The sequence below is a fragment of the Canis lupus genome, chromosome 19 (assembly GCF_048164855.1).
Source record: "Canis lupus baileyi chromosome 19, mCanLup2.hap1, whole genome shotgun sequence".
In the NCBI taxonomy this organism is placed as follows: Eukaryota; Metazoa; Chordata; class Mammalia; order Carnivora; family Canidae; genus Canis; species Canis lupus.
Window position 1 is genome coordinate 46219357 of NC_132856.1, and position 13139 is coordinate 46232495.

Below are 13139 nucleotides of genomic sequence, written 5' to 3' on the forward strand. Positions count from 1 at the left end.
TGAGCAGGCCCAGCCAGGCAGCACGTCCTGTCCCAAATGGTGAAAGCAAGGCCCTGTGTTCCTCTGGCAGTGCCCAGGGAAGGAGGAGCATACTTGGCGCTCAGACAGCTTCAGATCCTGCCCAGTGCCAATTGGCCTGGTATCTTGTCCCTAGGTTAAGATGAGAAAGTGAGATTTGGCAAACCAGGGAATAGGTGGCCCAAGGGAAAAGATAAGGACAACTAGGCACTAAATACTGCTTTATTCATCTTGATCTGCGTCTCGCAGGAGCCTCAGATGTAACAGTAATGGCCGAGCACAGAGGCCCCTTCTGGGGTGCTGTGTGCTACCTGTGCAGGCAGCCACACAAGCAGGAGCCACCACCTCTCTTAACAATGGCATTGTTCTTTGTGCACCACGCCCCTCCCTCAGACACACTGGATAAGGTTCCAGGTCAGCGTGTGAGGAAGCGTCCTTGCTTTCGTGTCCCATAGGAGAGGGACACCATTGAAGCCCCTCCTCTGTGCAGTACTGTCCCAGCCCTGTCCCGTGATTGCCTCTGCCCCAGACAGATGCAGTGGCCCCCCCGCCTGCCGGGCTCATGGCTCTTACTCAGCTTCCCCTGTGCTGCTGCCACCCTGAACCCATAGCCCTGCCCCTCGAGGCTGCCCATCACTCTGAGCCATGGGTCCAGCCCCGGGTCCTCTGCCCATCCTTGTGCCTGAGCCGCGCTCCTGCTCAGTCCATGGGCCCTCCTGTTGCCTTGGCGTGCCTTTGCAGGAGGGCTGGTGTGCTGGGGTTGGCGGGGGGTGGATCTCAGCCAGCCTGAGCTCGGGCCCACTGGCCTCTGCGGGCAGCATGGGGGCCCGTCTCCCAAAGGGGGCCTTCTCCCAAGGGGAGCCGGGCCCCGGTGGAGGTACAGGAGGAGCAGTGGGAGGGGCAGGTGGGGAGGAGTCCCTTTAGGCCCAGGCCTGTGAGCCAGGGCCATGCACAGCCAGAGCTGCAGCAGGAGGGGGCCTCTGAGGTTTGCCTCAGGCCAGACCCAAAGGTGTCTTAGGTGCCAGGTGAATGTGACCCCGAGCCCTGGTTTCCCTATTTGGTCTCTTACCTGGCGAAGATCTCAAAAGGGCTAAATGAGGTGATACTGACGGGGCCCACAAAGCAGAACACTCTGGAAGGTGTACCTCATGCAAAGCACATGTGGTAGAAGCATGGACTAAACTGTCACGTGTGGGTTCATTGGGCTGCAGCCCCAAGAGGTGGGAGAGGTGTGCTCCATCCGCTGGTGAGTCCTGCGGCACAGGGATTCCCAGGTGGGCTGCATCTGAGAGGACACAGTGTGTATTGAGGATGCACTGCACAGTGATAAAATCTCTTCTGTGCCGGGAAGAAAGGCTGCCTGAAGGAAGCCCCTGGGAAATAGACTAGATTGTGGTTTTGGTCATCTGTCCCCCCCACCCTCCACCCCAAGCGCTGTGGACGGTCTCGTGTCCTCCGGTTCCACCTAGTGGGTGGCCTGGGGTGCTGGCAGGAGCAAGGGCTTTCCCAGGCAGCCTCAAGGCCAGAGACCAGGACACCCTAAGGACTTGGTTGGGCAAGGGCGTTGCTTGTTTTCAGAGTAATGGCCTTTTACATGCAGTCAGTGGAGGCAGCAGGGGCTCTGGGTGGGTCCAGCTCTGGACAGGCTGCCCAGGCGCTGGCCCCGTGATTAACTTGTCCTAGCAGCTGCCTGCTGAAAACGTGCATGCGCCACATCTGGACTCTCTACATGTCCCAGGATTGTGGTTTGGAGACACACCTTGTGTTTGGCTGTGTTGCTTCTGGGTCCAGTGAAGCTCCCGAGGCGGCACCAGCCCGGCCATCAGATTCCCTCTGCCCATCCCGACCCCCTTCTGCTATCTCTCCAGGTCCTGCAGATAACAGACCTGTTATAGAATTCGGTATGGGCTTAGAAGATGGTGTGCATTTGCTCTTTTTTTGTAGGTTTGAATGGGACTTGCAACAGCTCAAGTGTCCCCACATCAACCTCAGAGACACCCGACTACTTGCTGTGAGTACTTCCCTGGCTGGCCTCCCACCCTCTCCCCACCCTGCACTCTCCCCTGCACTGCAGGTTAGCAGAGGGAGGACTGACTTCATGTGTTTGTGTGGGAATTCTCACAATTCTCAACAATTCTCCCCCGTCCTAGTGCCAGGCTCCTGCTGAAGCCAGTAGGTCACCCACAGGGTGAGGGCCGGGGGGTGGGGGGGTGGGCCAGCCACGCAACTATAGGCACTCCAGCCTCTCCCCAGCAGCCTCCTGAGCCCCTCCGACCCCTCTTTGTCTCTCCTCAGAAAATATGCCACCATTTCCTCCTCGGAGCAGCGCCAAAGCTACAAGAATGACTTTAATGCTGAGTATAGCGAGTACCGCGACCTGCACGCTCGCATTGAGCAGATCACACGGCGCTTCACGCAGCTGGATGCCCAACTCCGGCAGCTCTCCCAGGGCTCTGAGGAATACGAGGTAGAGCCCCATGCTATGCGCACTCATCCCTGCACTCTGCACCCGACCTGGGTGAGACAGGCCCATTTCTCATGGGTGCAGCCAAACCCAAGGCCTCCAACCCCACCCGTGGCCCCAGAGCCTGGCCGCTGCCCCTCCCAGGTGAAAAGGCCTGCCACGCTCTGCCAGTGTTTCTCCCTGTCATAGCCCGCCAGGCAGCTGTCCCTGGCCGTTGGCATGGTTTGGGTCCGTCCACAGGGCTCTGCCCTGGGAGTCCACAGGCTCTCAGGCCCAGCTCAGCCTCCCGTGCAATGGGGACACTGGCGACCGAGTCTGCAGTTGGGAGATGACCTGTTGGGGCAGGGGTGGTATTCAGAGCAACTGAAACAGCCAGGCCCTACAGGATTGGGTCACATGGGTCCCCCCCCTGCAAGAGTGCCTGGGGTCCTCTCTGCGGCTCACAGCCCATCCATGCTGTCAGAGCCATAGGGGGAGGGGCTGCAGAGTCCCAGTGGCCCCCTTACTAGGAGTCCCTCACCCTCTGATCAAAGGCACATGGGTTCCCTAAGCCGGCCCAAATTGGGAGCTCAGTGTGGGGGTGTGTAGGGGGAGCTCCAGTCTTGCTCACCAGCCTCCCTCATGCCATCTTTCAGAGCTAGTCTGATTAATTGGAGTGTTGGAGTCTGCCTCCCCTCGTGGGGTCCACTTTGGTTTCCAGAGGAAACAGCTCCTAACTGAAGAAGTGATGAGGGCTCTGAGGAGTCCCGGGGTCTCGCTCTCCTCCCTTCTGCAGCCCCCACATGGACATTCCCTAGTATCCCCCTGCACCCCTAGGTGGTTGGGACAGTGGTGGTGGGGGGGTGTTCTTTGCTTGACCTTAAACACTGGAAGGGCTGCCTCCTCCCTCCCACAGCTGTGACCAGCCCCTCCCACTCTGCTGCCATTGTGCTTGTCCCTGAGGCTGGGTCCCTGGCCCTCACTCCCCTGGCCCAGCTCATCCTCCCCCACCTCCTGCCCTGCTTATCCTCCACCCCCACCCCCACCCCCACCCCAGCCTGGGCCTGCCTGTCTTTACTTTGGTCAGCTTCTCTCAGGCCATGCTGAGGCTATTGTCTCAAGGCTGGTGGTGACTCTGCAGGTCACAGGTTATCAGGGGAGAAGGGGTCACTCAGTGGGGGTCTCCTGCAGGCAAGGACATTGTTCGCTTTCTCTTTTGTTTTTCCTCCAGACTACTCGGGGTCAGATTTTGCAGGAATATCGAAAAATCAAAAAGGTAAGTCTCCACCCTTGTGGGGGGTGGGGTGGGGTCAGACTAAGCTGTCTCAAGGTGAGCAGCACTGCAGTCAGGGAAGGGATAGAGGGAAGGAAGAGCCTTGCCTGGGTTGGGGTCTCAGGTCCTCAGAGCAGCTCCTGTGCCCCAATCCCCCATTTACAGCAGAGGAGCTCAGCCCATCCCTCCCTTGGCGCCCCAGCACCCTCCAGCACTCCCCCTCCTTGGTGGGTGCAGCCCCCGGGATCTTTCCAGCTCTTTCCAAGGTCAAGGGAGGAGCTGAAGTTCCCCACCCCCAGCTGCTGGTCTGGCAGGAATGCCTCCTCAGGGCTCTATCAGTTCTTGTTCCGAAGGCCACTAGCTGTGGGTTCGCCACGTGTGTGCCCCCATGTGCCAGGGCATTTCTCTGCCAGCCAGGCCCGAGCCCAGGAAGGAGGCTTCATGACAGTCTTGCCTCTGACCCTCATCCAGGCAGTGACCCTGATTCCCAGGATGAGGCTTGGGGAGGGACAGGCCTAGGCTCTGGCCTGAGGTAGAGGAAGGGTTCTTGTCATTCCTGGTGGGCACTGGCCTACAGGCAGGAGGAGGGGGAGCCTAAGCTGGCCCAAGGCTGGCACGCTTCACGCAGGGCAGTATGGCCATGCTCTGGGATGCCAGCTGCTTGTAGGATGTGGCTCAGCCCTGCCACTCTCTTGCAGACCAATACCAACTACAGCCAGGAGAAGCACCGCTGCGAGTACCTGCACAGCAAGCTGGCCCACATCAAGAGGCTCATTGCCGAGTATGACCAGCGGCAGCTGCAGGCCTGGCCCTAGCCTGAGGCCACAGGGCAGGAGGTCCTGCTTGGCTAGCCAGGCCAGCTCCCCTTGCCGGGCTGACCCTTCTGGATGGTGGGGGAGCTGGGGGCGGGTGGGGGGGGAGCTACGGAGCGGAAAAAGAGATTTATTTAAAAAAAAATAATAAACCCAAGGAAGACATGTTCATCTGAGCCAGCAACGCGGCTTTCAGGGGAGCCCCTGCAGACCTGATGCCTGCAGGTCACAGATCCCGGGGGCCAGGCGTCTCGTCCCCCCCACCCCCCCACACACACACCTGGGATGGGCTCCTCAGGAAGCCCACCTCCTCTCCTACCCTATCACAGCCCGAGGGGCTTCAGCTTCCCCTCATGAAAGACTCCCAGGCCAACCCGCCTGCCTTTTCTAGTTTTATACAAAAACAGCCACTTTTAGCTACTGCTTATGAGACTTCAGTCTATTTTTGTATGAGAGAGAAAGCATCTTTTCTAAACCTGTGCCTCCCCTCCTTGGACACCAGGGTCCAGATGCCGCCCTGTGTCCTTCCTGCAGTATTACAGATGCCATCTGAAAGTTGTTCCTGAGGACTGAGGAGGGAACCAAGGGGGAGAGGGGGGCACAGCCGGCTCGGCTCCCGCCCCGCCCCAGGCCCTCCCTACAGTCCCGGCCTCTCCTCCCCGCCTAGGCAAGGATGGGGTCTGCTCTAAGGGGGTAGAGGCCCGCCCAGGTCTATTTCGAGAACTCCAGCTGGCCCTGAGCAGCTGCTGAGAGCTGCAGGGGCAGAACAGCTCTCAGCCCACCAGGCCTGCCCTGCTATTTCAGTCCCTCAGCTGTAGGGGGTCACTGGGGGTTTTCTGTGCTACGAGCTCACGCTGCAACAACAGTGTCGGATTTTATTTTATTATGTTCTCAATTTTCCCCCTTTGCTGCTGCTTTTCTTTTCGCGCCGAGACCGTGTGGTCTCCATGCTGTTGACCTCACTCCATCCCTCAGTCTGCTTGTGGGTCTTGGGGTCATCTTAGCAGAGCCACCACAGGGTTTGCACTCAGGGAGGGGCTGGGGGTCATTGGGGTCAGGGGACCCCCCCGAGAGCGAGTTCAGAAAACGCACCCTATCTGCCCACTCTGGGGGCATGGGATCCATGGACAACATAATTGCTGCTTAGTAGCTGTGCCTAGTCTAGTGTCCCCCCAGTCTAGTGTCGGGGGGCCACACACGCATGTGCGTGTGTGTGCGCGCTCATGCATGCGTGTATATGTGCGTGCGTGTATGCGTGTATGTGTGTGTGTGTGTGTGTGTGTGTGTGTGAGAGGGGGGGTGCTGCCAGGGTGCAGTGGGGCCTGAAGTGTATGTTCACATTCAGGGCCACATTCAGCAAAGCCGCCCAGGACTGGGGAAGGTGGAGGGAGTGGCTGCAACCTGGAGCCTGGGGCTCAAAAACTGGGGTGGGTGGGGGGTGCTGCCGCCAACAGTAGTGAGGCGGGGAGAGCAGAATGCTCAGGTAGACGTGTCTATTTTTCTAAGCCATGGGGCTGCCTCCTAATGGCTTCCCAAAGAGCAAGTGCCCGAGTGGAGGCACCTGCAGTTTGCCCACCCCACCCCACAGGCCCCTTCCTTGGGCCCCCTGGGGTGCCCGGAGCACCAAGGGAGCCCATCCTTCATGTTTCAATAGCTGTTGTTTTGTTTTTCATTTGGGATGGAGTGGGGGAAGGGCCGAGCGGACCCCAGGGACCCCCGAGTTCTGCAGACAGCCGTGTGGTGTGCGCAGACTGTACTCAGCTGGACGCGCAGACTCGGCCGAAGGATTATTTAAGGAGGCTGCAGCCACAGGGCTGACCCGGTCCTCTGCCCTGGGAACCAGTTCAAGGGACTCTCAGTTGAATTTCCTTTTTGTTGTTGGCTTTTTGTTGTTTTTTGTTGTTGTTGTTTTTCTCCTTTTAAGGAATTATGAAGCTAAGAAAAGTTTTGTGCTTTGGGGGTTGATGGACAAAAGTTCTAGCTGATTAACTATGGTCTAACTTATTGATACTGTGTTTTTCCCCCCTTTTAATATTGTACTGTGGAGAAAAACTATTTTGAGCCATGGAGTTGGTGTTTACAAGAACTTTTCACTTTTGCCAAAATGTTACGATTGAAAGGCATCCGCGTCTTCAGTTTCCTAATATTTTCTTAAAAGAACTAGTGTCCTTTTTGTACACTAAACAGGTGAATGCTGATTTTTTCAACATACAATAAATTTCACTGAACCAAACCTAGCAGCCCCAAGTGCCTGGGTGTGTTTGTGTCCATCCCAGCCAGGGCCTCCTGGCCCCATGGGGGGGTAGGCTGGGGTCAGGAGAAGACTGGGCCCTGGAGCAGCCATGGTGATGAGCAGGTGTGGGGCGGGGGCGCAGGGAGGTGGCCAGGTGAGGCTGGCAGGCTGAGGCGATGGGCCCTGCCCAAGCCAGGGCATGAGGCCAGACCGCCTGGTCGTAGGTAGGCAAGGATGGAGGTGGGATGTGGAGGCCATGGGGAGCCACGGTTGGGTGTTATGAGCAGGGCTGTGTCCCCAGGGGCAGACAGGTAGACCAGGTCCAGGAGCAGGGGCCTTCCGAAGTGCCAAAGGCGCCAGGAGTAGTAGGGACCCCTGGGTCCAGGGGAGTGCCCTCCCTTGGGGAAATGAGCTGTGACTGGGGGAAACGGCAGTGATGGCACAGTTTTTGTTTCTTCCAACTAGGCCGGCTCGCTGGGGCTGCCCCTGTGCCCATGATGGGGATGGGGATGCTGAGGCCCAGTGGAATCCCCCGGCCCCAAGATGCCAGCAGGGACGGCTGTCCTTGTCCCATCCTCCAGGTGAGGAGATGGAAGGCAGGGGTCAGGGTCCTGCTCTTGAGGGACGGGGTGTGGGTGGGTGTTTATTTTAGAAAGGAAAAACAGACAAAGAATAAGCCTGGGATGAAAGGGGTCCAGGGGTCAGGGGCTGTGGGCCTTCACCTCCTGAACAGCCCCACTGGCCAGCAGCCTTGGCCCAAGTCCGAAGGTGGCCGGGGAATCCAAGGAGCGCAGGAGACGAGGTCAAGCAGGCCCTGTGGGGCAGAGTGTACCCTGCGCCCCGGGCAGCCTGGCTGTACTGTTCTTTTCGGGGATAACATCTCTATCCCCACAGTTCAGGGTCCAGGGCTAGTGTGTGCTTCCTCGAACCCCATCATGCCTCACCTTTGCCCTGTCCACCTGCCCCCCAGACCCTTCAACTAACTCTCCTGCAGCTCCTCACGCTCCCCAGAGGCACCATGGCCATCACTCCCAGAGTGCACCTTAGCTGCAGGGGGTCCCATCAAGCTCCTTCCCGACCAAGGATGCCACAAATCCAGGCCCCCCAGGGGCCTCAGAAAGGTCCCCCCAACCTTACAACCTGTACCATGGCCCAAGGGCTTGGGGCTGCCCACTCGTGCCCCTTGCTGGACAATGTCCCTAGCTGTCATCCTACCAGCACCCCGATCCCTCCTGTGTGCTGGGCTCCACCTGGGCACTGGCACTCAGCGGGACAAAGACACCCCTGCCCCTGCCCTCAGGAGCCTGTGTTATGGTGGGGACAGGGGTGCCCAGTTGCTCCCAAGCAGCACAGTCACCCCGTGTCACATACCCCGGCGGTCCCCGCAGTTGCTACACGGTGCCCACCTGACTGCTAGGAATAGAAGCAGCCCAAGGCCGGTCCCTCCCAGCTGCCTCCTGCCCTACTCCCCTGGGGAGCCGGCTCTGCTAGCACCCCCACCCCACCCCGACTGCCCTGCAGATGCTAGGGTTCCCCGGGGCTGGGCCAGGGGGCCTTTGCTCTCTGCACACGTTCCCAGGTCATCTGGCACTTGGCGCAGGCCCCCTCCAGGCCCCCGGCCCCGAGTGTACTCCGGTTCCTGGGGTTCCTGGAGCACGCATCACACCGCACGGGTGAAGGGCTCAGTCCCACGAGACTCCACCCACTTCAACACCTGCCACGGTCTCTGGCCACCCATACTGCCAAGGAACCGGCTGTAAATCCGGGGTTCCCTCGGCTCCCTCCTAGGTTTGTCAGAATGGCTCACTGCTCAGAAAAACCCTTGCAACAGCCCAGTGGAGGGAGCCGAAGGTGGAGTGTGGAGAGCGGCCCTGGGCTGCCCCGCCACCTCCAGGTGTGCCACCCTCCCAGCACCTCCATGGGTCCGCCCAGCCCCATGCCGTCCAGGGGTTTTTAGGGAGGCTCTGTTAGGTATGATGAAATCGCCGGCCATTAAGCGACTGAGCGCCATCTCCAGCCAGAAACCAGGGACAAAACTAAAATATTTATTACGTGATATTCTCTGTCCTCAGCCTTGAGGGGCTGCTCTGACCCTGAACTGCTCCTCTCCCCTCCCGCCTGGCCACCTCGTCATCGGCCCCTGGGCCCGCTCCCCAGGCTTTTGCCTGGGCAGCTCTTCATATTTCTTGATAGGCGATGTCTTCGTATCTCCAGACCCCTTCCAGCAACCACTTCCTCCAGGCAACCTGCCCTGCCAGACCCTCCTTGTGTGCTGCCTCTGGCTAGGGGTGCCCCATTCTACTTCCGGCTCCCCCACACTGGAGTCCCTTGAGGGCGATGCCTGGAACAGGAGTCTTGGAGCCCCCAGCCCCCAAGGCCAGGCCCTGACCATGTTTCCTGCGAGCCTTCCCAACTATCCACCTTTTGGGTCAGCTCCAGTGGTGGAAACTTTCCAGCCGGAGGAGGCCGCTTGTTTTGGAAAGTTCCTGGGGGAGCCGCCCCCGCCCGCCCGCCGGGTTCCCACGCTCCCTTATCACTGGGTGCTAGGGGGGCGCAGTGCTGTGCCTGCCCAGCTCCTCCCCAGCTGACCTCCTTGGCCCTGCCCCCTCCCCCTCCCCACCCCTCCTCACCCACCGAACACTGGCCCCCTCAAGCCTGGCCCTGCCAGCCCTCCTGCTACAGGTAGGGAAACCGAGGCCTCGCAGCGCCCCGCGCACCGTGTCAGCCGGGTCAGGAGGGCCTGGTGGGTACTACTGCTCTGGAAGGGGAAAGGCCGAGGCCGCCGGGGCGCCTGCCTGGCTCTGGAGTCAGAGTCCCGGCTCCGTCTGGGGCCGAGCCCCCACCGCAGCACCCCAGCACCCCGGGCCATCTCCTCTCTGGTGCCTGGGCCTGGCCCGGCGCGCTCTCGCAGCCTTAATGTCCTCTTTTGTAAAAATGAGGAAAAGCGGCCGCGCGCCCTAACCGGCTGTGGCGCAAGGCGAATCCGCGCGCCCCGTGCTCGGGCCGGGGTCCGTGGCCCACGTGGCTGTCCGGGAGCCCCAGGGCGGTGATGGCCGGGTCTACGGGGCCTTGAACCCGAGTCCTCCGAATGCCCGGCGGGCGCGCCCCTCCTCCCCGCGCGCCCCTCCTCCCTGGCGCGGGTGGGGTGAGGGGCGGGGCGTGGGCGGGGCCGCGGCTCTTTTCTCTGGAGTTCGCGCGCCCCGAGCCCTCGCCGTTCGCCACAGTCCGAGTTGACTCCGCGCCGGTGAGTGCGGCCCCGGGCGTAGTGCGGGCTTCCGGGCGACCGTGGTCGGCTCGCTCCGCCGACTCGCGCGTCCCCGCTGACCTCCTGCCCAACCTGCGCCCCTAGCTCTCCCCGATGGAGGCCTCAGCCGAGTTCGTGGTCGAGAGCCCCGACGTGGTCTACGGCCCCGACGCCATCGAGGCTCAGTACGAGTACCGGACGACGTGCGTCAGCCGCGAGGATGGTGTCCTCAAGGTGGGCAAGGGACCGGGGTGGCGGGTAGGGACGGGAGTTACCGAAGGTCGGAGACCCTGTCCCTGCAGTGAGGGGGAAGGGCCTGTGGCCCCCGGCTCACGGCGCCGTCCGCCCCCAGGTGTACCCCACGTCCACGCGCTTCACCTTTCGGACCGCCCGGCAGGTGCCCCGGCTCGGGGTCATGCTCGTCGGCTGGGGCGGGAACAACGGCTCCACGCTCACCGCCGCCGTGCTGGCCAACCGGCTGCGCCTGTCCTGGCCCACGCGCACCGGCCGCAAGGTGGGGGGTCGGGTGGGGCCCGGCCGGCCTCTGTGCAGGGGGAGCGGGGGAGAGGGCCCTTAGGGGGCGGAGCTCTACGAAGGAGGGGACCTTCAGGGGGCGGGGCCTACGGTGCCGGCGGGCTCCCGGGGGTGGGGGGAACCTCCGAAGGGGAAGCGGCTTCTGCCGCGGCTTGGAGCACGGAGCTGCGGCGTCCAGAAGGCGGAGCCTGAGGCTGCCGGGCGGGGCCCTGGCCGGCTAGGGACTCACGCCACGCCCCGCCTCACTCCGCCCCGCCTGCCGCCCCCCAGGAGGCCAACTACTACGGCTCGCTGACGCAGGCGGGCACCGTTAGCCTGGGCTTGGACGCCGAGGGCCAGGAGGTGTTCGTGCCCTTCAGCGCACTGCTGCCCATGGTGGCACCCGACGACCTCGTGTTCGACGGTGGGCGGGGCCCTAGGCAGGGGGCTGGGGTGGGAGGCGGGGCCTGGAGGGGCCATGTTCAGGGCTGGGCTGAGCTTGGGGGTGTCCCCCTCCCCCGCCCCAGGCTGGGACATATCGTCGCTGAACCTGGCTGAGGCGATGAGGCGTGCACAGGTGCTGGACTGGGGGCTGCAGGAGCAACTGTGGCCACACTTGGAGGCTCTGCGCCCTCGGCCCTCCGTCTACATCCCCGAATTCATCGCAGCCAACCAGAGTGTGCGAGCTGACAATCTCATACTGGGCACGCGCGCACAGCAGGTGCGGCCCCGCCCCAAGCCCTTTATCCCTTGCCACTTGTTGCTCCCTGACATCGCCCACCACCCAACCCCCGTTCCCGTGTTACTGTCCATGTGTCTCCTCGCTCCCATCCTGCGGTTCCAGACCTCCCCAGGTCGAGGGGCCTGTACAACCTCCTTCCCTCCCTGCCCAGCTGGAGCAGATCCGTAGGGACATCCGTGACTTCCGATCCAGTGCTGGGCTAGACAAAGTCATCGTGCTGTGGACCGCAAACACGGAGCGCTTCTGCGAAGTCATCCCCGGCCTCAATGATACTGCTGAGAACCTGCTGCGTACCATCCAGGTGCGCGGCCCTCAGGGTTGGAGAGGGGTCAGGGCCAGCTCCAAAGGACCTCTCCGTGCTGACCACCCGCCTACGTCCACAGCTGGGCCTGGAGGTGTCGCCCTCCACTCTTTTTGCTGTGGCCAGCATCTTGGAGGGCTGTGCCTTCCTCAACGGGTCCCCGCAGAACACGCTGGTGCCTGGGGCGCTTGAGCTCGCCCGTCAGCGACGTGTCTTCGTGGGTGGAGATGACTTCAAGTCAGGCCAAACCAAGGTCAAGTCCGTGCTGGTGGACTTCCTTATTGGCTCTGGCCTCAAGGTGCGTGGGCCTGGGGGGTGCACTGCTCAGGAGGGGTGGGCCTGGACCCCATGTGCCAGGCTGGTGGGCAGCTGGGCTGGCATGCACTGCGGGGCCTGCAGCTGCCCCCGGGGCCCCTTGTTCCCGCAGACCATGTCCATCGTGAGCTACAACCACCTGGGCAACAATGACGGGCAGAACCTGTCGGCACCGCCGCAGTTCCGTTCCAAAGAGGTGTCCAAGAGCAGCGTGGTAGACGACATGGTGCAGAGCAACCCTGTGCTCTATGCACCCGGCGAGGAGCCCGACCACTGTGTGCGTGGGTCATAGGCCGTGGGGGGGTGGGGCACGGAGGCCAGGGGGCAGGGAAGGGCCCCTGACAGAGAAGGGCACGGACCCCCTGTGACCTCCTGCCACCCCCCAGGTGGTCATCAAGTACGTGCCATACGTGGGCGACAGCAAGCGTGCGTTGGATGAGTACACCTCGGAGCTGATGCTGGGCGGCACCAACACGCTGGTGCTGCACAACACCTGTGAGGTACGGGGCCTGCCGGGGCAGGAGTGGGGCTGCCCGCCGGCCCGGCCCACCTTCTGACCCACCGGCCCTGCAGGACTCCCTCCTGGCCGCACCCATCATGCTGGACCTGGTGCTGCTGACCGAGCTGTGCCAGCGCGTGAGCTTCTGCACCGATGCCGACCCAGAGCCGCAGGGCTTCCACTCCGTGCTGTCCCTGCTCAGCTTCCTATTCAAGGCGCCACTCGTGCCGCCGGGCAGCCCTGTGGTCAATGCCCTCTTCCGCCAGCGCAGCTGCATCGAGAATATCCTCAGGTGTGCCTCCAGCTGCGGGGTCCCCCTCCAAGCCCAAATGTCCACTGGCGGGCTATGCACAGGGACCCTAGGAACTGGAGACTGTGGGGTTGCTGGTCTCGGGTCTGGCCCAACTAAGTCCCGACCTTTCCCCCAGGGCCTGTGTGGGGCTCCCCCCACAGAACCACATGCTTCTGGAGCACAAGATGGAGCGCCCTGGCCTCAAGCGAGTGGGGCCTATGGTTGCTGCCTGCCCTGTGCCCTGCAAGAAAGGACCAGCGCCAACTGCCCCCAATGGCTGTACGGGTGATGCCAATGGGCACTCGCAGGCTGAGGCACCCCAGATGCCCACCACTTAAGGCCATGGCCATCCTTCTCCCCCCAAACTGTTGCCTCTGTTGCCCCTCAGGACCCAACCCTTCCAAGACCCTAAAGACAATAAAACCAGTGCTACAATCAGCCCCAGCATCACCTG

At 62.0% G+C, this 13139-nt stretch overlaps 2 protein-coding genes across 5 annotated transcripts in view; both read left to right on the top strand.

The window, feature by feature from the left end:
• ELL (elongation factor for RNA polymerase II) overlaps nucleotides 1-6783 on the top strand; it is a 79281-nt gene extending 72498 nt beyond the window's left edge. For both annotated transcript variants that reach the window (XM_072786698.1, XM_072786697.1), the window contains exons 9-12: nucleotides 1963-2029; nucleotides 2314-2485; nucleotides 3693-3737; nucleotides 4433-6783. In XM_072786698.1, coding sequence (XP_072642799.1) covers nucleotides 1963-2029; nucleotides 2314-2485; nucleotides 3693-3737; nucleotides 4433-4549 — 401 coding nt within the window. In that variant the 3' untranslated portion in view covers nucleotides 4550-6783. The remainder of the gene's footprint in view (nucleotides 1-1962; nucleotides 2030-2313; nucleotides 2486-3692; nucleotides 3738-4432) is intronic.
• Nucleotides 6784-6893: 110 nt separating this feature from the next.
• ISYNA1 (inositol-3-phosphate synthase 1) lies at nucleotides 6894-13123 on the top strand. Of its 3 annotated transcripts, none has more exons than XM_072786700.1 (11): nucleotides 6894-7360; nucleotides 10129-10257; nucleotides 10376-10537; nucleotides 10828-10960; nucleotides 11064-11257; nucleotides 11430-11579; nucleotides 11662-11877; nucleotides 12007-12171; nucleotides 12281-12394; nucleotides 12468-12685; nucleotides 12822-13123. In XM_072786700.1, the coding sequence occupies exons 1-11, from the start codon at nucleotides 7274-7276 to the stop codon at nucleotides 13021-13023; spliced, it is 1770 nt and encodes a 589-aa protein (XP_072642801.1). In that variant the 5' UTR covers nucleotides 6894-7273; the 3' UTR covers nucleotides 13024-13123. The 3 variants fall into 3 exon arrangements, with proteins under 3 accessions (XP_072642801.1, XP_072642802.1, XP_072642800.1); XM_072786701.1 differs by lacking the exon at nucleotides 6894-7360 and adding an exon at nucleotides 9437-9461; XM_072786699.1 differs by lacking the exon at nucleotides 6894-7360 and adding an exon at nucleotides 9886-10023.
• Nucleotides 13124-13139: the final 16 nt, after the last annotated feature.